At 50.2% G+C, this 23,603-nt stretch overlaps 1 protein-coding gene and 1 long non-coding RNA gene across 2 annotated transcripts in view; one reads left to right on the top strand and one right to left on the bottom strand.

Moving 5' to 3' along the window:
- Positions 1-9,457, bottom strand: part of LOC141975689 (uncharacterized) — a 111,837-nt gene extending 102,380 nt beyond the window's left edge. The window contains exon 1 of the long non-coding RNA XR_012635992.1: positions 9,176-9,457. This is a non-coding gene — a long non-coding RNA (uncharacterized LOC141975689). The remainder of the gene's footprint in view (positions 1-9,175) is intronic.
- WNT2B (Wnt family member 2B) overlaps positions 6,651-23,603 on the top strand; it is a 42,220-nt gene continuing 25,267 nt past the window's right edge. Inside the window, exon 1 of the mRNA XM_074936257.1 lies at positions 6,651-7,016. Within this exon, the coding sequence (XP_074792358.1) occupies positions 6,835-7,016 (182 nt within the window). The 5' untranslated portion in view covers positions 6,651-6,834. The remainder of the gene's footprint in view (positions 7,017-23,603) is intronic.

Raw genomic sequence — 23,603 nt, 5'->3', positions numbered from 1 at the left:
CACATTGGCCTAACCCCCACTGTAGATGCAGCGAAATCAATCCAACTACCACCTCTCAAGAGGGCAAATTTGCTACAGGGATGGAAAACACCTACCATTGCTGTAGTAAGTGTCTGCACTACCACGGCATAGCTTCACGGCACAGCTGGGCCGCGGTAGGACTTCTAGTGTAGATGTGCCCTTAGAGTATCTGGCTCCTCTCTTTCGGGGGGCATAGAAAGCTCTGTGTGTGACGGGGTGTGGGGTTGGAAGTGGGATGAAGCAAGAGGAAGAAAAGAGGAATAGCTGATGGGAACTATCGGAACAATTTTCAAGAGGTCATGATGGATTTGCCATCACTAGCAATTTTTAAATCAAGACTGTAGGAATTATTTTGGGAGAGGTCTCTGGCCTGTGTTACCAGAGATCACACAAAATGATCCCTTCTGGCCTTGGAATCTATATTTTTTCCATTAGAAAATGCCAATTCATCAAAATCGAAAGTTTTCCCTGGAAAGGGTCCGTTTCAATGACTTTAAAAATAAATTTTGAAAAAAGTTTAAAAATAGTCAAAACATTTCTCAACATGTAAAAAACAATCTAGTTTTCTGGTTCAAAACAACTTTGTTTCAACATTTAAGTCACAGTTTACAGTATTTTTAATGTTTTTAAATGGTCACAATCAAAATAAAATGTTTCAAAATCAACATGCAATGTTCTAATTGACCCAAACTGTGTGTTGTTTTTTATATTTTGGGTTCACGAAAATTTTCAAGATTTTGACCTTTCATCCCAATTTGGGACAGGATCATTTTCTGATCTCATAATTTGAGTGAATATCAGCCTGTTTACAGTGGGAAAGCATCATGAAATAGGAATGGTTGGTTATTATTTCCCAGCAATTATTGATGGGAAAGCACAAGACTCAGGGGGCCTGCATCTTGGCTGGTTTTATAACCCTTCCAGCAAAAAATAAATAAAAATTCAGAGCCATGAATGAAAATTCAATACGCAAGTTCCGGCACTGAAGAAAGTTACACTTCATGGTAACAGCCTAAAGCAGAAACATGCCCCCCCGTGGGAAATATTACCAACTAGAGAGTGTGCCCCAGGCTATTGTATTAGGCTGAAGCGAATGGAATACAGTGTGTTCTGCTAGCAGCCCTCAGTGTTCGCTGGTCGCAGAAGCAGCCGTGAGATCATAGCACACTATACGCTATGAGGAGGCTTCTAAACAAATCCACAGGCTCCAACAATCGTCTATATATAGATATTTCAAATCTTTTGTTCCCAGTGGGATAGCTTTATAAATAAGATGTAATGCAATATTTCAGTTGGGTCGCAGACAAAAGGACCAAGTCCCGCTGGCACTTGCTTTCTGTCACTGTAATTTTGAGAAGTCTAATTGGATTAAAAACTGGCATATGTCTCTGGTCTCAGTTTCTTAGGCCAGTGAAGTCATTATTTAATCTAACAATTGTAGTATGAAGGAAAGAGCAGAGAGCGCCTGGGGGTGGCTCTGGCTGGAGACTTTGGCAAAGCGAAGGCGGCAAAAGATCCCAGGACTCCAGCAGATACTGAGGTTTGCAGTCCCATGAAAGCAATTAGGCACCACTGAAAGTGCCTGAAAAGCCACTCAGAGGAAACCTGCTCCTCGCTAGTCTAGATACCTGCTGGCATCCAACACCAGGGAAGGACAAGCCAGCTAGGGTCCATGACAAAGAGCCAGCTCTTCAAGGTAAGATCAGCCTTTGTGAGTTGCCGGACAAGAGTTTTATTGTGATAAGGTGTGTGGTTTTGAACCAGTATGCAGCAGAGGGGCAGATCCTCAGCTGGTGTGGTGTCATCGCTCCACAGTCAATTGAGCCAACGCCATGCCCCAGTGTGTTTGGGCCAACAGAAGCAAGTCTGACTGAGGCCATGATGGTAAATCCAGCACAACCGTATTGAGCGGAGGGAAGTTGCGATGCAAAATTTGGTGACTGGGGAGATGGAGGGACCACAAGGCAGAGAGTTACAGGGACAAACAGGGCCTGATCAGAGTTGAGAGAGTGAAGGTTCCCAGTGAAGGGTAGGGTTACCACCCTTGTGCTCCCAAGCACGGAGCAGCAAGATGAGCTGCTCTGTGGGCTGCCCACTGAACCTCAGAAAGTGGCATTTCTCCCATTTCCTTGCCCTGCTTTGGGAAGGGAGAGGCTCTGGCTGAGCCCCCGACAGCCACCTGCCCTGTGATTAGAAGACGACAATCTTCTAAAGAGGCTTGCAGCAGGAACTGGGCTGCCTGCTCTCCTTGCCCTAAATGGCAAGGGTGAAATCCCGGCCCCCACTGAAGTTAAAGGGAGTTTTGCCACTGACTCCAGCGAGCTAGGATGTCATCTCAGTCCTGGGGGTATATGGTCTCTGGGATGTCCAATTTTGGGTGCTGTCATGTGACAGTGCTAAGGAGTCACAGAAAGAGCCATTTTCTTCTAACACTGAATAAGGAACTTTACTAGAATAAAAAAAAACCAGCGTTATCCCTAAGCCTTCTGTCCATCTCTACTTCCAGTACCTCCTCCAGCCCCCAATTCCTGCCTGGATTTCTGTTGTAGATTTAAAGAAACAGTACACATCTTCATGAAGTCTTGCCAACTATCACAACTTGATCATAGGTCTCAAGATATTTGGTGTTTTTCCTAAGGCTCTAGTTCTGTTGTTACAGGACAATCTCAGCTTTCATTTAAAATGGAAAGTAAGTTTCTCCTGATGCAAGAGAAAAGCTTGAGAAATGTGAATCCTGACGGCTTAAAACCCCAGCAGGCAGATCAAAAGAACCCAGCATTCATCATTCTTTAAATTCCCATGAATCCAGGGGCCTGACTCATCATTTTTGAACACTCAGGATGGCGATACTGAAACCATCAAATGGTACCGCTCACCTTACACGACTGCCTCACCATAGTCTTCACCCATTTGGTTGCTGTCTGAGAGGTCTGACTTCCAAAGTGCTTACCTTAGACCCGCTTATTCCTGCTTCCTCAGGAGTTTATATCCGAGATATTTAATAGGAATGAAAAACAAGACCCAGAAGTTTGAGGGTTGGGTTAACTTTATCACAGAGCCCCGAGACCATGCATAGCACCTGGCGGCTCATCCCCACCAGCCTGTCTATTCCAATTAGGGGAATTCTCCCTCTGTGCTTATGTTACAAGGTGGAGTGGAGTCAGACGGCTCTGAAAGGAGGTGATGCTGGGGAAATGGAATACCATGGGGACTCTCCTTGAAATCCTTTCCATTAAAAGAAGAAAGCCAATTGCCTGGATCCTGATCCCTGCACAGGAAAGCCGAGGAGATCAACCCCAAAGCGTTCAGAAATCATGAGTCAGATCCCCGAGCTCTCCGCTCAGGCAGGCAGTTCACGAAGATGTTTTCCTACCCAGTCCTTCCTCTAGGTGAGCCCAACTAACAAAACAGATCCCAGGTGCCTACATGGATGCATTAGCCACAGTGAGAAGACAAATTCTGCAGGCTCAGGCCCTCGCTCCTATGCACAGTTCTCCAGTCTTCCAGGGGATTACTCAGGTGAGTAAGGGCCTTGAGGGATCAGGACCTGCGCTAGAAGCCAAGCATCTGCTGGCAATACAAGTGTTTAAGTTACCTTAAGCATCAGTCAGTGTTAAGTGCTGCAGTCATGGTGGATTTCAGCATGTGGTGAGCGCAAGAACTGTCTGTGCTCCCCCCAGCTCCTGATTTCTGTTGGCCTGCTTCTGCCGCGGGGAGCCTTGCCACTGCAGGGACGTCTGAGCTCCGGGGGCACACAGCAGCCCTGCTGCGCCTGACCCCATTGTAGGAACACAGGGCTGGCCAGACTGGGTCAGAGCCCTGGCCCAGGGAGACCAGCATCCTGTCTGGGAAAGGTTTCAGAGTAACAGCCGTGTTAGTCTGTATTCGCAAAAAGAAAAGGGAGGACTTGTGGCACCTTAGAGACTAACCAGTTTATTTGAGCATCAGCTTTCGTGAGCTACAGCATCTGATGAAGTGAGCTGTAGCTCACGAAAGCTCATGCTCAAATAAATTTGTTACTCTCTAAGGTGCCACAAGTCCTCCTTTTCTTTTTGTCTGGGAAAGTGGCAGCATACGGCACTTCCAAGGAAGGCTGTCCGAACCCTGCTGTAGCGATGCACACTGGGCCAAGGTCCCAGTGATTTCAGTGGGCGTGCACAACCTGCATCAAGCAGATCTTAGACACCTGGTTAATATTTCTGACTGAGCTACCACTCAGGGGGCTTGCAACTTCAGGCAATAGGAAGTATTTTAACATGGAAGTTCTATTCGCTGCATTTCTCATTGTATTAACAGTCAGATCAATTATTTGCATTACGGTAGCCCCTGCAAGGCTCCTTGCCACTGGGTGCTGCACAGATGGACAGCAGTGCCATGGAGAGCTCACACACACACTTCAGACACAGCACAGGGTGGGAGAGATGGGAAGTGACTTGCCCAAGGTCATACAGCACACCAGGGTCAGAGCCATGAAGACAGCCCATGTCTCCAGTCCCAGTCCAGTGATCTAGCCATTCGGTTATGCTGCCCTCCCCTCAAATACATCGATTTAATAGCGTTTTGTCCAAAGCAGCAATTTACCCAAGCAGGGGTGGGAGAGAAATCCTAAATTGTAAAACATAGAAACCTGGCCTGGGGTGAACTCTTAGTTATGCAGCCTAAAAAGGGCAACTTAATCTCATGCTTCAGGGCATCATCTTCTTCTCAGCAAGGTTAGGAAGGATTTCTCCTACCATAAAGGGATCACTCTGCCCACAGCAACTGGCTATTTCTGCTACAATGACCAGCGCTGCTTAAACCAGTAAAGCTGGTCAGCTAAGACCCTGACCCTGCCAACATTTATGCACATGCTTAACTTTAAGCCTGTGAGTAGTTCCAGTGAAGGCAATGAGACTTAAGGCAGACCCTTCAGTGTTTACAGGATTGGGGCCAAATGCTTAACTCCCTGCAAGGATTAATTGTTAATGTTTGCAAAGGGCTGCTTTGAAGATGAAAGGCACTGGGACAAAGTGTGAAGCATTTTTATTACTCTCTAGCTGGGAGTCAGGAAACAAGTTGTCAGGGGAGGTTATAAAGATACACTGAACCCCAGAATTTTTGCCCGAAACCATTCCTTATGAGAAATCAAACACCAGTGTTGCTTCAACCATCCCAATGGCCAAGGCCTGGGAGCAGACCTGTCCCTCTCCCACAGCCTTCTCTGAGAACTTGAAAGGAAATCCTAAAAAAGCCAAAGGTTAATGGGGTCTCTTTTTTTCCAGGCAATGTGCTCAGAATCTCCCTCGCTCTCCCTGTGCACATCAAACCAACGACACACACACTGCTCCTCTCCCCTCTGAGCAGAGCCAGAATTGGCACAAAAACAGGACAGACAGGAAGCCACCTGAGGATCCCCCCCCCGTAGAGAAGCCGGCATTTGTAACTGTTTTTGCTACGGGTTGGAATTAACACTTTGGGACTTGGACCCAGATCTGCAAGATGCAAGTGATTTGGGGGTGAGGGTGAAACGCCTTAAAGGAGCCTAATTGTCAGAGTCTCACACTGGGCTCCCCAAGTCACTCCTCACTTTCGGGAATCTGGGCATTGCTGGTTAGTGACTCACACAGGGGGGAGTTCGCAGAATCATCCCCCAGCTGCTCTGGTTTCTCTCGCCCTCCAGATCGCCCCAGTAGCGGGGGGGGGGGGGGTGTCCATACCTGGGCAGTAGCGTCTCTGGGCCCGGGGGAAATCAGTGACCCTTATCTGACCGTCTCCACAAGAGAGAAGCATTAAAATAAGCCCGTCCTCATAGGCGTGCGGGGCTCAGAGTTTCGGCGGAGGGAGGCCGAGGTGAGCTAGAGGGCGAGTGAGTGGCTGGAAGTCCTGTCCCGCCAGGCAGGAGTGGGGACCCCATGGCCCGCAGGGGGTCACTGGCCAGAGGCAAGTCTGCCCCACCGGGGCTGAGCTTTCAGTGGTTCCCCCCTTCCGGAAAGTACTGGCTTGTTGGCAGTCAGGGTCCCGCCGGTCCCCCCTAGGCGCAGTGTCCGGGGCAGGACGCGCACCATGCCCCGGGACAGCCCCAGGAAGAGCTGGGGGCTCCGTTACAAGGAAACGCTCCTGCTCCGCCCCCAGCCCAGCCCAGCCCCTGCTCGCTGGCCCCCGCCTGGGGAAGGGACAGTGCCCCCCCACCCTTTGGCAGAGCTGTTCCCAGCCCGGAGCCGGCCGCTCCCTGAGGCGCTCGGAGCCCAGCCCAGCTCCGGGAGCCGAGCAGTGTCTCCAGGACCCCGTCCCCCTCTCGCCGGGCAGCAGGTGGGCTGGTGCCTGGGGGGCCGGGACCCGCAGCCTGCGGGGGGTGGCCAAGGCGCCCCTGGGGAGAGGGGAGCGCAGGGCCGGCTCCAGCCCCGCTGACTCTGCCCAATGAGAGCCCGGAGCGCGCTGGAGCTGTCAATATTTCTAGGCTGCCCCCACGCCCGCAGCCCCAGTGTGTCCGCAGCCCCCGCGCCAGCAGCTCCATGGAATCCGCCCCTTCCCCGCTCGGGAGCCGGCCCGCGCTGGGGGCTTAGCCCGGCTGCAGGTGCCCCCCGCGGGCGGCGCGTCCCCAAGCCAGCCGGTGCGCCCGGGCGCATGGAGCAGCCCTCCTGCCCTCGCCTGCTTCCCGCTCCCCACGCAGCCGCGGAGAGGGGGACCTGCCAAGCCGCGCTCGGCCCCACGGACGAGGCGGAGCCTGGCTGCCCCGGAGGAGTGAGGGGGGCCGCCCCGTCCCGCGCCCCGAGGGAAGCTGGATAAAACTTGCCCCCGTTCTTTCTCTGTCTCGAGAGCCGCCCTGGGGAAGCGATGCTGAGCCTAAGCCGCGGGGCAGGCGCTGCTAGGATTCCTTGGGCCCCCCGGGCCCCCGCCTGCAGCCAGCTCCCGCGGACGGCGGCCCCCGCCGAGGGCACGAATGCCAGCTCCCGGCTCTGCTTCGCCGTGGTGTTGGTGCTGCTGACGCTCACGCCCGGAGTGGACTCGTCGTGGTGGTAAGTGATGGGGGGGGCGGGTTTGGGGGAGCTGGAGCCCGCAGCCCCTCCGGGCCGGGCCCCGCTGCAGCCCCAGCAGGCTGGCTGGGGAGCGCTCCGCTTCGCCCCCTGCCCGGACAGGACCCAGCCCCGAGAGCCGAAGGGGCGACCGGGCTCCCGCCCGCAGCCAGCGCGCGCTGACAGCTGCTGCCTCGGGCCCCGGCTGGTCCCCGGGGGGTCCGCGGTAGAGGGGCGGGGGGGGGGGTCCGCGGAGCTGCGCGCAGGGCGCAGCGAGGGTGGGAACGGCAGAGGGAGGACAGGGCCGGGGCCGGGCAGCGCTACGCCCGGGCTGGCTGGGCTGAGAGAAGTTACTGCCCTGCTAACCCCCCAGCGGGTTTGTAGCTAACTGGGGGGGGGGGGACATACCCTTGGCCCAAAGCTCAAACACCAGAGCGAGCGCGTGCCCGAGCAGGGGGGATCCCGTCCCCCCCAGGCCGGATCCGTGCGCGGGACAGGAGCTGCCGGAGCAGGGAGGTCGCTGGGGCGGGTTCCAGCCAGTCGAAGGCAGCGTGACAATAAGTGAAGACAGAGAGGCCCTAGGACCCCACGTATCCTGGCCCGGGGGGCTGGCCCTGCCCTGCACCCCTTCCCCTCGCGTGAGCGCCAGCCCCGAGGGCGCAGGGCGAGCTAGCTGCGGCTCCGCTCGCCCCGGCTGCCGCCAGCCCCGGCGCTCCCCGCAGAGGCGCTGGGTTCAGGAGCCGAGGGGACCCTGGCCCCAGTACAACCCCCCTTCGCCTAGCAAAACTGCCCTGGGAAAAGCCCCCCTCTGCCCTTAGACACATTCCCGGGGGGGGGGGGGGAGGAATACTCCAGGCAAGCTGCTCGTTTTGCCAGTTGGTTAGGGTGCCGTCTCATGGCGAAAGCAAAAGTTTACGCTTGTTCTTGTTAATGCAGCTTTGGTACAAACAGGGCTTGAGCCTCCTACCCCAGGATAGTTTTAATTTCAGGGCGCTCTTATTTCTCCTACTTTGGAATTAAATCAAAGCCCCCTGAATGACTCCAGCTGGGGGGCCGCTGCAGCAGGACCAAGGAGGAGCTGGTCCCATGCCGCCGCGAGTCAGCCACCTTGAGAGCTTGGTAGCCCAAGCTGCGATCTATAGCGCGGGGCCCCTGGACACCACGGAGAAAGCCGGTTTTCGCACACCGGACTTCACTTCGAAGGCGGAAAACCCCCGAGCCAAGAGCCGCGCGCTGCCGGCGGCCCCGCTGCCCCTTGGGGCACATGCGGCTGATTTACAGGGGAGCGCGGCGCGAACCTCTCTCGGCCTCGGGCCCGCGGCGTGTTTAGTCCCCGAAGAGGGTGTTTGTGCAGCTCGCTCTGTGCTGCCCTGCTGGGAAACCCTCTCACCCCCCCCCCCTTAATATCCAGATCTGACTCCAGCCTCCCAGCTCAAGCCAATATACCGAGAAACCAGCCGGAGCCCGATTCCGGCAGGATCGTACTCCGGCAAGGAGGCCCGAGTAAAAACCGCAGGATCGGGCCTGGAGCTGGGAGAGGGTTGAGGCATGAAAACAGGTCCTGTTTCCCGACGGGAAGCTTGAACGGGAGAAGGTCCCCAAACCAAAACCGCAGCGCCCCCCGCAGCCACGCCAAGCGCCTCATTACCCAGGCGAGCCAGGAGCCGGCGGGCAGGTCCCTGTTGCAGCCTGCACAGGGCGGCGAGAAACTCCCCCCCCCGACCACTGGCCTGCAGCGGGGAGGGCTTGGATCCGCACAGACATGGGGGCAAAGCCGCAATTCTCTCTTCAGACACGCCGTGGAGGCGCCCGTTGCGCCCCCCATCTCCAGAACACCCTCCCTGATGTCTCCTGGCCCGCGACCGCGGGTCCCTAGCTGCCTCCATTTCAGATCAGGGAAGGGGGGTTGCAGTTTTCCTCCTTTGGGCTGCTACAAGTTAAGAAAAGGAGAAGGCAGCTGACTAGACGCTCGCTTTTGTTTTGCTACGAACCCAGATCGCCGACAGAAATAGGGTGGGGAAAACATACAAGGCCGGGGGGGGGGGTCGACTTCCCCAGCCAGACATCCAACCTGGCCAGGGGAGGGCGGCTCATGGCTGAATTCTGCAGCGGCCGAGAGGCGGGTCGGTAGCGCACGCGGGTGTCCTTTGGAGAAGGCTCACCTGGGGGCTTTCCGGATCGGAGCTTTCGGCTCATCCGAGGGCCTCTGGTGCCGCGGATACGGACCTCTGGGGCTTCAGTCTCCCCGCTGCTCCACACACCGCCTTTCAGGGTCGGCTTCAAGGAAGAGCCCAGCCAGACCGAGCTCAAACCCAGTTTCCCTTCAGAAGCCCCCGCCTTGGCTGCACTCCGGGGCAGGTCTGTTCTTCGTCTCATCAATGTCCTTGAGACCGGGGACTGAAGCCCCTTGCTCAGGGTAACGGTATTAGGACCTGAGCGGGAGCGGTGGTGAAGCCAGTGGGAGCCAGGACTGGTTCAGCTCCTCTCGGGTCACGCCCTTAGCCAGCGAAGTTCAATGAGCCGTCTCAGGTTTTGCCAATCCCCGGCTCTGACAGATCTGTGAATGCAGCTGACCCAGCCTTGGGTCGGACAGGTGGCTCGTATTAAGAATCAGAGCGTGTTAGCGAGGGCCTAAGTCCTCTGCGCTTTGGACTTGCCAGAACCAGGTTTTTTAGGAAAGCAAAGTGAAGCGAACATGGCATCGCGGCTTTTCGTACTGCAGCTCTGGGCAGAGTCTCCGCTCCCCTGGAGAAAGGTGGGGAAATTCCTTATTGCTCTCACCGGTGGGGGCGGGGGTAGAGCGCTTGAAAATCTGGCCTCAGGTGTGTTTTAGGGGTTTGTAATGCCCCATCGCGACCCCAGCATCCGCAGATTCTGCCTGAAGTGAGATGAAACCCTCTCCAAATTGCATTTCAACCATAGAGTCCCCTCCCTGCCCCAGAGCCCCCAAAGCGTTTGAAAGTCTTTTTGGCCAACACACCACTGTGTTTGCAAAAACCTCTCAGCTCAGACAAAAAAAAAAATAACCCCCTTAAGCAGCAAAAAAGCAGCGCCAGCTCTGGGGTATCATGGTAGAGATGCCCACGTCAGAGAACAGGAAGAGCAATTTAACCCACTACATTCTTGGGCTGGGCTTGTCAAAGGAACCCACGGGGTTTAGGCACCCACAACATTTCAATGGGTCCTTTGAAAATTGCAGCTTGAATCCTGCTCTTGAGCGGTCAGTCACTTCACTAGAGGGTAGCTTTTATACCAGGAGACAGATGGAATGCCTCTCCTTTACACTCTGCTGTCTGAATGGCTCTGGGCTAGTTTATTTTCTGGGATATTTGAATCAAGACAGGAGCTTTGCTCTTTCAAAAAGGAATCATCAGGAACAAGGGAACTTTGAAATAGGTAAACCTCTGTCAATCATCTCTGTGACAACTCAAGTATGAGGTCAGAGAGAACTCTTGTAGGGATAAAGCAACAGGAGCCAGTCAGTCTTCTAGTCCTAGTCTCCTTCCTTGTGAGTTCCCTCAGAAATAAGTGGACAGAAACGAGAGCAAGAGTGACCAGGGAAGTGGAGAATGTGAGGTTTTCCAGAAGGCACATGTGGCTCTTTAACATTACAGTGATGCTAAGACTGAATCAGTGTCAGCTGCTTCTCAGGTACAGGGAAGCTTTCAGTGCAGTCCAGCCTTCAAAGGGCCCTCACCCAACATGGATTTAGTAGCCACTTTCTGGCTTTGCTAAAAACTGGGAGTGAAAGAACCAAACATGACAGTGAAGAGGAGCTTGTCTTCTCCCCCTGCTTAATTCTCTGCAGCAATAGCTCCTTAGGTGGCAGGTGCCATCCACGTGCTCTCCAGCCAGGAAGAGAGTCGTTCTTGCTGTGTGGGTGAGGACAATTGCATTTTCATTGGCATAATCTCAGAGACCAGCTCCATAGTGGTACCCTGATGGCAGCTGGACTGATTCAGCAACTGGTAAGAGAGGAGAGGCCAAGGGTGGTGGGCACTGAGCTCATATCCCGGAGTTTAGTAAAGGGGAAGAAGTGGTGACATTAGACAAGAGGTGGACTGCATGAAAGAGCGCCCAGCGCAAGGGGGCTCTGACCGCTAGCGTAATACAAACGAGTGAAAAGCAAGAACGCTGTTCCCAGCAATACCCAGAGATGGACTCGTATGGCACCTTCAGCCCATGTGGAACTGAAGTGACTGGGACAGCAAATGTGCATCACCAGCCATGCGTAACAGGTTGATCCAGGCACTGGCCTGGGGCCACCACTATCTACGGCATCTGCCCCCACCTTCAGGGCAGGTGAGAACAGATCATCCTCCTCTTGGAATGTGGTGTTTCTGATGCATGAGTTGCTGAGGAAGCAAAAGGCTCAGGGAAGAGAAGGGGAGCTGGAATATTTCAGCTCCTTACCAAGGAGGAGGGAGAAGGGAGGGCTGGTTAAAGGATTGTGTGTCTGGGAGAAAGGGACTGCAAGAGCCCTCCATGGGCCAGCTAACAGCATTTGGAGTAAGTAGTCATGAGTACTGGCTAGTCCCAGCTGAAGTGTTTCCTATCTTAACTGAACTGGTAGGAAGAGGCCATTTATTTTTCATGGGAAGTTTAGAAAGATTTGTCGTCCCCCCTGCCAAAAAAAAAAATCCTGCAACTTTTCTTCCATTTTTTCAACCAAAAAACATTGACTTTAGTTTTTCCTCCTGCTGCCTCCCCTACTTTTTCCTTTTTTGCAGCTGACAGAGGAGGAAAAGCAAAGAAACAGGGAGAAATAAAAGGACCCATTTGTTTCTTAGGTTTATGATGAAACACTGACCTTTCAAAAGGGAACATATTTTCTATGGAAGTTTTCATTTAAGAAAAAGGCCATTTTCTGTTTAAAAATATTCAACGGATAGGTTTTGACCAGCTCTAATCTTTAGATTTTATGAAGATTTCTAGGTTCTGTGCAAACATACCAGAAGATGCAGATCATGCCTCTCAGAGCTCACACTCCACCATTCCTGCTCTCTCACAATATAATCCTGTCTTCTGCTGGTTAGAAAATAATGTTTGGTCAGAGGGTTTATACCCCTCCTCCTCACACTGTAAATGTAACTGCCATTTTGATCACAAGGGCATGGGGAACAGGGAGATAGATGTGATCAGTGCCAAGGAGCTGATCAATCTTACATCTCCAAATAGTTTGGAGACTGCAGATGTCTGACAGCGTCTCCAGTGTCTAGTGAGAACATAGCTTTGTTCATCCAGAACAGGTCCTACTCTTGCTAACTTCCCCCAGTGCTGAATTCCAGGCCATTCTGCAGCATGGAATTGTACTTCTGCTTATAGATCCATAGATAGTAAGGACTGAATGGACCATTAGTCTGACCGCCTGCATAACACAGGTCAGAATTTCACCCAGATTCCTGCAGTGGAGGGAATTATTCTTCCCTTGAGCTTCAGGCAAATTCAGATTCAGACCAGCTTCCAAACTTGGGCTGACCCCTGGGATGAGGCTCCAGAAATCCTAGCACCTGCATGGCTACACAGGTCTGATCCGAGCACAGCATTGTAGTTGGATGCTCTCAGGCAGCCATGGGTAACTCAGGAACCCACATCCAGGTGCCCAGACCTAGGTAAACACTGCAGTGAAGGCATACCCATAACTGCTAGCACCCTGAATGCTACACCCTTGGAAGCTACAGATTTAGATGCGGGTCTAGCCTTTGTGCCCAGACTCCCTTCCCTCCCGCCTCTCTTGCTAGATTGAAGGGGGGCAGAATTCCCCAACATCTTCAGAGCAAGGTGTGGCCATAGTTGGTATTTATATAGCACTTTACAGAAAGTGAGAAAATACCAAACCTGCTCCCAAGAGCTTACAGTCTGTTAGATATTCTAGTTACTGGCCTGCTACTCTCCTGACAGTTCTGGGACTAAAGAGATCTCCTGGCTCCTGTTCTGACAATTCAGCACCTTCTACCACCACTAAATTCACATTAAAAAGTTGGACTTTTAGAGCTGTTGAGCTGTCACTCAGATACTGGGAATTCTAAGGGATTCCCAGGAGATGGCAGGTATGGACCTTTCCATTTTAGTGACAGATAACAGCTAAGTTGTGTATCCAGATTCTTATGGGCATCCCCATCACCATGGTATCTGATCTCTGAAGGTCTACAATTAAAGGTCTCTCCCCCTTTCCAATTGATAGGAGTAAATACTTCATTAGATTTAGGAGCATGTGTAGCATGCGTTCTGGGGAAGCTCCATCTAGCTCTTAAGAGCCATCTCCCACGCTCTCAAGATGCCCCTCTTGGCTGGCAGTTTTTGTTCTGTCAGAATATAGCTCTAGGGATGGGGTTTTGCAGAACCAGGAATGGCCTTCAGGTGATAAAACCCTGTGTGGGTATTAGCACTAACTCCGCGCTGGCTGGGGAAAGAATTCTATTGCACAACATTGAGGTTTCCACATTTGTTTTTGTTCCACACTGAAATACAAAGAAAACCTTTCAAATGTTTTTTTGCAACACAATTATGTGAAAATGGCTGGTTTGGGTCTGAAATGCTCAGGTGTTCACAGTTCAGGTCTCTGGCCAGATGTGACCAGTGAGCCCTGGACCTCAGACATTCCTGATGAAAACTTTGTTGAAACCATTGTATCTCCTTGAAATATTTCAGCATATTTAGATGAAATGACTTCACAGAAAGTGTTCTGGCCAGCTTTTCTTTGAATGCTATCTTCCTCGTGATCTAGATAGGGTCGCAAGCACATCTTTTGTGCCATTGATATTACAGTAAATGCTTCTGGTGGTGCATCATCACTCATTTTTATTATTGCCAAAACCCTTTAGGGATTGACACAATATGCTTGTGCCCTAGAGAAAATGCATCTCCTTTTCCCAGTCAACTTTTAAAGGAGTTTAATTGAAGGAACCGGGTCAGTTCAGCCAACAGTGCATGGAAAGGAAATATCAACCAAATGCTTCACCTAAACAGCAAATTGTGGATTTTCAGTGACATCAGGCAGGCCCACATTGCTTCACCAAAGCTCCAGGAATTGGCAAACTTTGTTAGTTGAAAACAGTGTTTGTTCAAAGCTTGTAGCTCTGAATATTTGTTATTTACACTACCACAGAAGCTCAAGTTCAAATTATGACATGGGCTCACTCAGAGTTCGCAAAGAGCTGTGAAAGTTTGTGGTGCCATCACATGCGGGTTTGTGTTACTCAGTGCAGTTCAAGCATCACAGTATATTGTGTTAACTAGCCACAGCAGGAAGAAAGAAAGTCATGTATAAAGACTCCTGTAGAAAGCCTCCAAACTATAAAGTGTTACTTTCAACCCAATACCAGCTGATCACTGAAATTGAAAAAGGAGTACTGAGGGCAAAAATCTCTAAGTCACATTTGCCCATAAGCACGCACTGGTGTAAGGAAGCCAGCTTCATATACAAAATGACTCCAGGACTGGGGAAGCCCAGTTGCTCCCAGTCTCTGCTCTGGGATACAGCCTACTTTGCAAAACCTTACTGCAGTGCTTAATCCTATACACGATAGTGGGACTATTGTATGAAGGAGAAGATCAGGCCCCACAATGAGCCTCAAATTTCTTTCGAAAGATTTGGGGCAGATTAGACAAATGTTGCTTGTCTATATAAACTATGCAACAAACAAATGTGGTGTATAACTTAGTAGAGTTTACTCGCTGTTGAGAGCTTGGTTACTGGAGTGTGGAAAGTCATTTTAAAATAAAGGTTTGGTTAAAGAAGAATGTACACAAACATGTGCCCCCCTCTCCCTCAGACACCCAACCCTCACACACATGCCCCAGCCCCCTATAAACTCAGAGCCACACAATCCTCCTTAGCTAACTTGTTTAATGCTAACCACAATCCTCGGAAATTACAAATATTTAATTTCGTCTGGCACCAGAACAGATGTGAGGCATCAAACTCCTTAGAGATAAAACAAGCAAGCTCATTCCCTGGCTCAGAAGCTCATGGGATACAAGGGGCCACTTGGGTTCCTTTAAAACCACAGATACAATAAGGGAGATCCTGCGCTAGCACCAATCATATTCACAATGGAATTTTGTTTAAATCCCCATGAAGATGCATCCCAAAGATCATTACTGGGGCAGACTGGCAGTACCCAAGACAGGCAGTCAAGTCAGACATTCAGTAGAAACAAGTCATTGGCATAAAGTCAACCTTCAAACTGATTCTTACAGTCAGTGTAGCCCTCTAGTGAGGGTATATTCGAGGGTTCCCTCTATGCTGATTGGCAAAGGATCTGTTACAGCCCCCCCAGACAGCTTTGGCCCACACTGTAGCAGATTATGCTTTTAGCTTGGAGGTCCCTGGTTAAATCTCCAGTGCATCTGCCAAGATAGCAGCTGTCCCAGCAGCTCTCCACATAGCTCTGCCTTATGCAGAGTGCACTGTGGTTTGCTTCTCTCTTCCACAACACCTGCAGCAAACTACAGAGCCATTCCTTTCTACCCAGTCTCATCCCGCATGGCTGAGGGGAAGGAGGGTGCAACAGGCAGGTTCCTAGGAAATGGACTCTCCAGATAAAAGGAAGCACATACACATCACTGCTGAATGATAGCAATTGGGGGTCACAAACCAGGACGTCTTTATGCTGAAGTGACAGGTTTCAGAGTAGCAGCCGTGTTAGTCTGTATTCGCAAAAAGAAAAGGAGGACTTGTGGCACCTTAGAGACTAACACATTTATTTGAGCATAAGCTTTCGTGAGCTACAGCTCCGATGAAGTGAGCTGTAGCTCACGAAAGCTTATGCTCAAATAAATTGGTTAGTCTCTAAGGTGCCACAAATCCTCCTTTTGTTTATGCTGAAGTGCTCTAATGCTCGCTGTCCAACAATGGCTTTTTTGAAAAATAAGTGGTTCTTGTTTTTAAGGCAAACCCAGCTAAAAATGAACTCTGGCCTGTGGAGTAGTTCCAGTGTTGGTGGGAACCTATTGCAACAGATGGGTTCAGTCATTGCACACAATCTGCTCGAATTGTATTTCTTGGTTCATCTTCAGAGGAACCTTTACCTAGATGGTATTTCACTGAAGAAAAAGGAGGGTGTGGGGGGGAACTCATCTGTTACTCTTACAAATCTACAACCCATTATTAATAGTCACTGCAGCAGTGCCTCCAGGCCTTAACTGAGATCAGGACTCTGTGCTAGGCTCTGTCCAGACACAGGAAAAGGTCTCTGCCCTGAAGAGTTTACAATCCAAATACACAAGACCAGATGGGAGAACTATTCTCCTCATTTTGCAGATGGGGAACTGAGGCACAGAGACTAAGTGACTTGTCCAAGGTCACACGAGGAGGCTGAGAGAGCCAGGAATCCACCCCAGATTTAAGTCCCAGCCCAGTGCTAGAACCACAGACCATCCTCTCTTTTAGAGCTACCAAAGGCCCTTATCCAAGCTCTTGAGCAGTGTAAACACTATAGTGGCTAGGAACTCGCAAGCCCTGGCTTCTAGCTCCGGTTCCAGCATTGGTTCATTGTATGAGCTTGTGCAAGTCACACTGAAGCCAGGGATTAGGAGTACTGAGCACCCTCAGCTCCAGTTGAAGTTGATGGGAGATGCAGGTGCTCAGCACCTCAGAAAAAACAGGTTCCTCAGTGTATTTGCTTCCCATCTATCAAATGGGAGAGATACTGATCTACCCTTTGTAACAACTTTCAGCGTGTACTGAGCTAGATTTCATTATAAGGGAGGTTGTTTCCATTCCGTACTGCTTTCTAAGACCACATTTGTGTCTTCTCTTCAATACAAGAATATTCCTTGGCCCAACACTCAGGAGACTTGGCTTCTATTTTCTAGCTTAGCCATTGACCTGCTGTGACAAGTCCCTTCACCTCTGTGCCCATCTGATCTCTGTGCCTCTTTGGGGACGACATTATCTCTTACTATGGGTTTGTACCCCACTGAGCACAGAGCTCCAAGCTCAGTTGTGGTTCCGGGCACCACAGCACGCCCACACAACCAACATGGGGTGTCACTAGGCCATTGGCCAGTTCTTGGGGGCAGGCTCTTTGATTCTTCAGATCCAGAGGAGACCAGTAGTTTCAAGTCACTTGTTTATGAAACAATTCTCTGTAGTAACTGCATTTTGATACCACAGGCATAAGGGCTGTGAGGTCATGGAATGGGGGCTTTGATCAGGAATCAGCCACAAGGCTGGGGAAACAAAATTTAGAAAGTGACCAGAGAGCAAAGAATGGAAAAAACCACACAAATTAAATGGGGTTGGGAGATTTAACAGCATAATGCTGTGCAGTTATTCAAGTGAGACCAGCATTTTCAATATGCAGAGCAGTGGCTCTAAGTAAGGAAATTAGGGCTGTTAATCATTCCAAGGTGTTAACAATTGTAACAGGCCAGGATGGCTCCACTCCCAGTACAGCTTAATAAAATATTAAGGATTTATAACAAACAAAGTAATATCGTGCACATATATAGCACCTTGAGGTCAAACAGCTGATCATACTAGTCCCTTCTGGCCTTAGACTCCATGAATGAATCCTAAAGTGCTTTGCAGTCAGCTAGAAATTCTGTACCCACAGTAGCCAGGGCCAGGAAAGGAAAAAAAACAAAACAAAACAAAAAAAACCACAGTATCCATGTGAAACCGGCCCAGGGAACAGTCATCCTGTCTGGAATTTGCCCCCTGCTTTTGCAAAAAACCCATCATGGACTCTTTAGCAATCAAAAGTGACCAGGATCTCCATTTTACATCTCACCTAAACAGACCTCTTCAGTCTCCTGGTGTCCTCTAGCACCACACTGATGCACGGGTTCAATAATGATTCAATGAGAAGAGCCCCATCTACTGAGTCACCAGCACCCACTTCCTGGAGCGGAGAGCACCATGCTAGGCCAGGGTTCAGTGCACAGGAGGATTGGCCCTCCAAGTCTATGATTCTCTGTGATAAGTTGCAAGAGTCAGTGGCACACAGGGACAGTGTGAAATAAATGGAATATTAAACTAGCTAATGCCACTGTGCTGAGCATCTTGCTCATGTTTAAACTAAGTGGATGCAGAACCTGGGAACCCTGCTGCAGGTCCACCTAACTGTGGCATGCGTGGGAGCACTGGGTATTAGAGCAACTGAGAACCAAGGGGGATTCCACAGGGGAGCTGGAAAGGTCAGAGATGAGATGCAGAGGTTTCCCCTCTACACGAGCAAATCTTTTCCAGCCCAGGCCAGCACCACCTGAAGTGATGCCCAGTGGCAGCTTGGGGGTCTGCTATATGAAGTGAATTTGTGGCCCTAGACTACTTCCTAGGGCTGATTCTGCAAGGTACAGGGTACCCTCTAAGGGGGGTATTCACTCTAGTGGGTACTTGCACTCTCCCCCCCATCGGGGGGGGGGAGAATGTCCCCCTCACAAAAACCATCGTAACACTGCCAGTCTTGGAGAAGAGGCAGAGAATGAGAACAAAATCTGGAAGCTAGCTACACAGCTGTCAGGACTTTGGAGGCTTCAGGATCAACCTGTCACTTATGGATTTTTGTGGCCTACTTTACTGTCTGTGTGCTGTGTTGAGGGCCTGGAGACCCCAGTCTCTTCCCTCCACAGAAGAGATTACAGCAGGGCAAAACCTCCCCTGCTCCTGCCCTTACTCCTGTCCCTTCCAGAATAGAATCCTAGAATACGCCCTTGTATGTTGCCCCATATACAGCTGGCAGCAGCCCATATGCCAGAGATCAGAATTAAACCTTTAAAGAATCCAGCACTTATCCATTCCCCCAGCAGCTAAGATATCCTGTGCTCAAGTCATGTTTGACTGGGGTTATAACTCAATTGAAGAGGTTCTGATGGCACCGTTTGCTTAGCAGAGGGATTACATGCTTAGCATTTCTTCCAAATGATGCTGAGCCTACTAGCCTGAGTAATAATAGGTGGGAGCGTGACACAGGACAGGCATCCAACAGCCAGAGCAGGGTACTGAATGGGGGAAGAGTGTCTGATGCGTGGGCCAGGAACAATGGATTGGCTGCTTTTAACAAAGCCTTGTCAAGCTCTGAGCCTGTGAACACTGCTTTGCAGAGAGCTACAGGATAAGGCTGCCAGCAGTTCTTTGCTTGATCCAGTCTACCCGCAGCTGCCAAAGCTGCAGCTTGTGACTAAGAGGTGACTATACTGAAGGGGTACAAGGGAATTCAGAGCTTCCAAACTGTCTTAAGGGAGTATAGGAAAGTTGAGTGCCAGGTACTTGTGTGTAAAGGCACCACCCACTCCATCGTTCTGTGCTGGACCTTTCAGAGCAGGTCTTAAAGCCCAGTTTGCCCTAAGCGCCTGTTCCAAAGGAGTCAATCTAAAGTCTCCTACAGACTTCAGCAGGCTTTGGATTAGCTCCGACATGGATATTTTCAGAGTTAGGCTTTACTCTGCTTTCCTTGGTCAAAATATCCCCTCCTGACTGCCCTGCTGTGCACACTGTTCAATCTGGGTGATAGTGGATAGTCTGCAAGATGCCTTGGGAGCTCTTGGGATGAAAGCAGCTGCAGGAAGAGCAAATCTTATCCTGGCGTCAGTTTGCAGTCATGACCTCTCCATGCACTACTGAGAACTAGAGCTAGCACCTTCTGCCTTGGCTCTGTCCATGCCGGAGCCGGCAGCCTGTGCACCCTTTGTGTCTGAGCTGAAGTCAGGGGCTCTAAGGCCTTGCGTATAGTCAGAGGTGCATCGGTTAACTACAGAGGAGTTTAAAAGCCAGCTTAGTTTTACTAGTGCAAATCCATGTGGACACCCTTAACTTAAATCGTTCACCCTATTTAAGTAATTTAAACCAAGTGAAATCAGTTCAAAAACAGCACCTTCCATTGAACTGGTGCAACCCTAAATGCAATAATGCTGGTTGTAAAATGGAATTACCTTCCCAGGGCAAATCCTGACCCTTCAAAATTGACATTTATTGTGAAACAAATTGCAAAAATATTATGATTTGGAAATAATGAAAAACGTTGAAACATTTGAGGTAAACATGTTTCACTTAGGTAATGTCAAAACATTATGTAAAATGCATTCATAATATTAAATGAATATTTAGCATACAAGTCTCTATAAAAACAGACATTAGCAAAATAAAGTAAAAGCCAAAATGATTCCTTTCAACTTTCTCCCATCTAAAATCAAAGACATCAACACTGCCACAAAATGTTCCAATTTGACAAAAATGCATTTCCCCACCCCCACGGAAACCTGTGCTTCTGAGCATTAGGCTGTGTGGATCCTAAAGGCAGGTAGAGGTTCCTATTATTCTCGCTCTCTGCTCCCATCAGATCACTACCAGAGCCCTGAATAATGACCTTGACTGTTGCAAGGTCAGTCGTGGGGAGGCCTGGACAGTTTCCCTGCATGCTCAGAGCACATGGCTTGTGTTAGAGAAGGAGAATCTCCGATATTCCGGAGGAGCAGCTCGTGTCATGTTGGTATTCTAGCAGTGATTCAATCCCCACACCACACTAGGAAGAGGAAATATTTTTGCTTTCAAACTAGCAGCCTGTCCCATAAACATGACCGTCCTTTTCACCCCAGAGCCGCCTTGATTTTATTAAAGCCCTTTACAATTGCCATGAAGTAAGAGCCCAAGCATTTCCACCAGAGCACCAGAAAAGCAGAAGTTTCCCGTGATGAGTCAGGGGACAAACTTAATTATTTTCAGACAGTGAGATGCTCTGCTTTGCTGACTGGCAGCGACAGACGGAGCCTCTGCAGGGCTGTTCTAGTCAGGATTTTATACTCGTCAGAGCACCTAAGCATCTTCCAGCCATGCATTACGCCTGGTGCCTAACATCCGTCACGTTGTTTGTTCTCTCCAAGGGGAGAAGCATGTGCCATGGTGTGCCTTGCTCTGGTAGGGGGTGTCTTATTTATAGCTACACACCTGTTGCTGTGTTTGTTAGCGAAGGGAAGGTGAAAAAAGTGTGCCAATGCACTTGGAGTGCTGAGGTTTCTGATAGCCCTTAGCTCCTGGAGGGGTTTTATTCCCCAGCCTTGGACCAGGCCACAAGAAGTTGTGTTTCACACTGAAAAGTTTTTCCCTTGTTGCAAGTTCCACTGTCCCAGAGGAGTGTAGGTGATGACCATGGGCTTTGTCCCAGAGCTTTAGATAGTCTTTTCGATCTCCTGGGCCCAGGCCATGGAGCATTTTGAAGATAAAAACCAAACCTTGAACTTTATCCAGTATTCCATATGAAGGCAGGGCAGAGAGCAGAGGACAGGTGTGATGTGCTCACAGAAGCCTGTGTTGCTGAGGAGAGTCAAGGCCATGTTCTGCACTAGTTGGAGTTTCCTGCATGCCAGAGGCCTCATGCCCATGTACGCCATTGCAGTAATTCAGCTGAGAGATAACAAAAAGCCAGAATAACTGAGACCAGGTCAGTGTCTGCCAGGATGGGGTGGAGTTTCCTAGCCAAGTGGAGATGGTAGAAAGCACTACTCATGGATGCTGCTATGCGAGAGCTCAGCATTAGTGGGGAAATCCATAAGTCCTCCCAGACTAGACTGAACTGGCCATTGGGGAAGAAACAATTTGCCTTCTTTACCCGGACTATTGGGGCTGGGGTTATCTGTACGAAAATTGTGGCCCAGCTTAGGTTTTTGGGTTTGTTTTTTTACACTAATTAACATCATTAAATGGTTTTCCTTTTTGTTGGTGCAGAGGGGATTGTTTCACTTGTAACAAGCCCTGTGCTCCCAGGCTTGAGCTGGGGAAGAGAGGCAGGCACAGAATCTGCAGGCCATTGCTACAAGCAGCTTTCAGTGTGCCAAGTCAGTGGTGTTTTGGGAGCGGATTTGATTTTTAAACAGTAAAAGCTGGGATGTCCTCTGGGTTATGTCTAAGAGGAGACTAAGCTGAACTCCCCCTTCTCCCTTGGCAGCTCTGCCCCCTCCCGCCGACCCTTTGAGTAGCCCCCCCTCCCCTATGGAACAAAGGCAGTAGCTGCTGCCTTGCAGCCCTGAACCTGTGCCTCCATTTCCCCAGTGGATACCCCTCACCGCACCAGGGCTGTGCTCCTCCTGAGCTGCACACTGGTGCTATAAACACACTAGTGCAGAAGCACCTGCTCTCCTCCCAGGGAGGCTTTAGACAGATACAGATAATGGAGGCACTTTCCTAGGGAACAGGAGAATATGGGGCTCTAATTGGGAGCAACTAGGGTCAAACCCAACTGGCCATCTTAAGGCTTGTCGTCTGTCTGTGTAAGCAGGGCTATAAATCAGGCTGCGTGATACAGAAGCAGTTCACACACTTAGGCGAAAGCGAGTCGTGGAGGGAGAAGGGGCATGAAGATTCTAAAATTGTCAGCATTCTGGAGAATGGTTTCTTTTAAGCCCAGCAGGCTGACTTTAACTTACCTGCACACTCCCTGGGGAGCCATGTGCCATTTCTGTAAGCCTGTAGCAGAAAGCCATTGCCGGGGGAGGTGGGGAAAAGATTCTGCACTACCGCAGAAGAAGAGTCGCCAATTCTCCCAATTGCTACCAAGTTCCTTGTTCAGTGTTAGAATGAAAAGGTTTTTCTGGTGATTTTTTACCAGGGTCTCATAACCCTCCTGGCCACATGCCTATTGCTAGATATCAGTGAGGCAAGTTAATGGATGCAGGCTTTTCAAATCCATTCATGTAGCAAAAATTAAATTTATTTCACAGCAAATATTCCCAGTTCTTTGGAATATTTGGTATATTTGCTCATGGCCTCAGCATGCTGGGTCTGCTTGAAACCCTATTCCTTGTATACAGCAGCTCCCCCATGGCCTCGGCACCATAAGTCCCACTTCAACCCAGAGATGGGGAGACCCTGTCCTGCCTCTACAGAGGGTGGCTGGGACGTGGCTGGTACAGCTGAGGGTAGCATAGGACTCACTGCTGCTGGCCTTTGCAGAATGAGAAGCAAGGGCTGCCCAGGTCCCCATTACAAAAGAACTCTGAGAACAAAATGTTTCATTTCTAATTCAGGCCCAGAGAAATTGTGGCATTTAAACACAGGAAGTTTACCTGAGCCTAGTCTATAAATGGGGTCAGCTGTTCCCTTGACTGGGGCTTGATAGTCTCACATGCAGCACAGCCCTGAGAGCTGGCTGCAGCCTCAGGTGCAAAAGAGAAGGGGCAGGATGGAGCCATAGGTAGCTGGTAGAAGAGCTGATGGGGTGTTTGCCAAGTCCTTTGGGGTGTGTATGCACTGGGAGCTCAAAGTGCACGGTCTGGGTTGGAGACAGCTTATAACCAGTTCTAAATCCTGTATACAAGTTTGCTGTCTGTCCTGACCTCCCCAGCACCCCCAAGACCACAGTGGTCACTGCAGCCACCCAGGTGGCATGGCAAATTTGTTCCCATGTTAGAAACAAGGATCAGAGGATCTCAGGGACAAGTTCTGTCCTGGAGCAAAGCTCCAGTTCATGAAATACAATGAAAATGGGGCAGGACAAACAGCAGGAAGTAGTGAGAAAGAACAACTGCCTGGTGAATAAGTAGAATAATGGTGTCAAAACCTCTCCCAAGTCACAGCCACAGCTCCCAGAACATTCCAGTCAGCCTGGGGACTGGTCATGGCAGATTGTGGAGGTATGTAACAGGAACGCA

Source organism: Natator depressus, chromosome 21, assembly GCF_965152275.1.
Source record: "Natator depressus isolate rNatDep1 chromosome 21, rNatDep2.hap1, whole genome shotgun sequence".
Lineage (NCBI taxonomy): Eukaryota > Metazoa > Chordata > Testudines > Cheloniidae > Natator > Natator depressus.
This window is presented reverse-complemented; position numbering and strand designations above follow the sequence as displayed.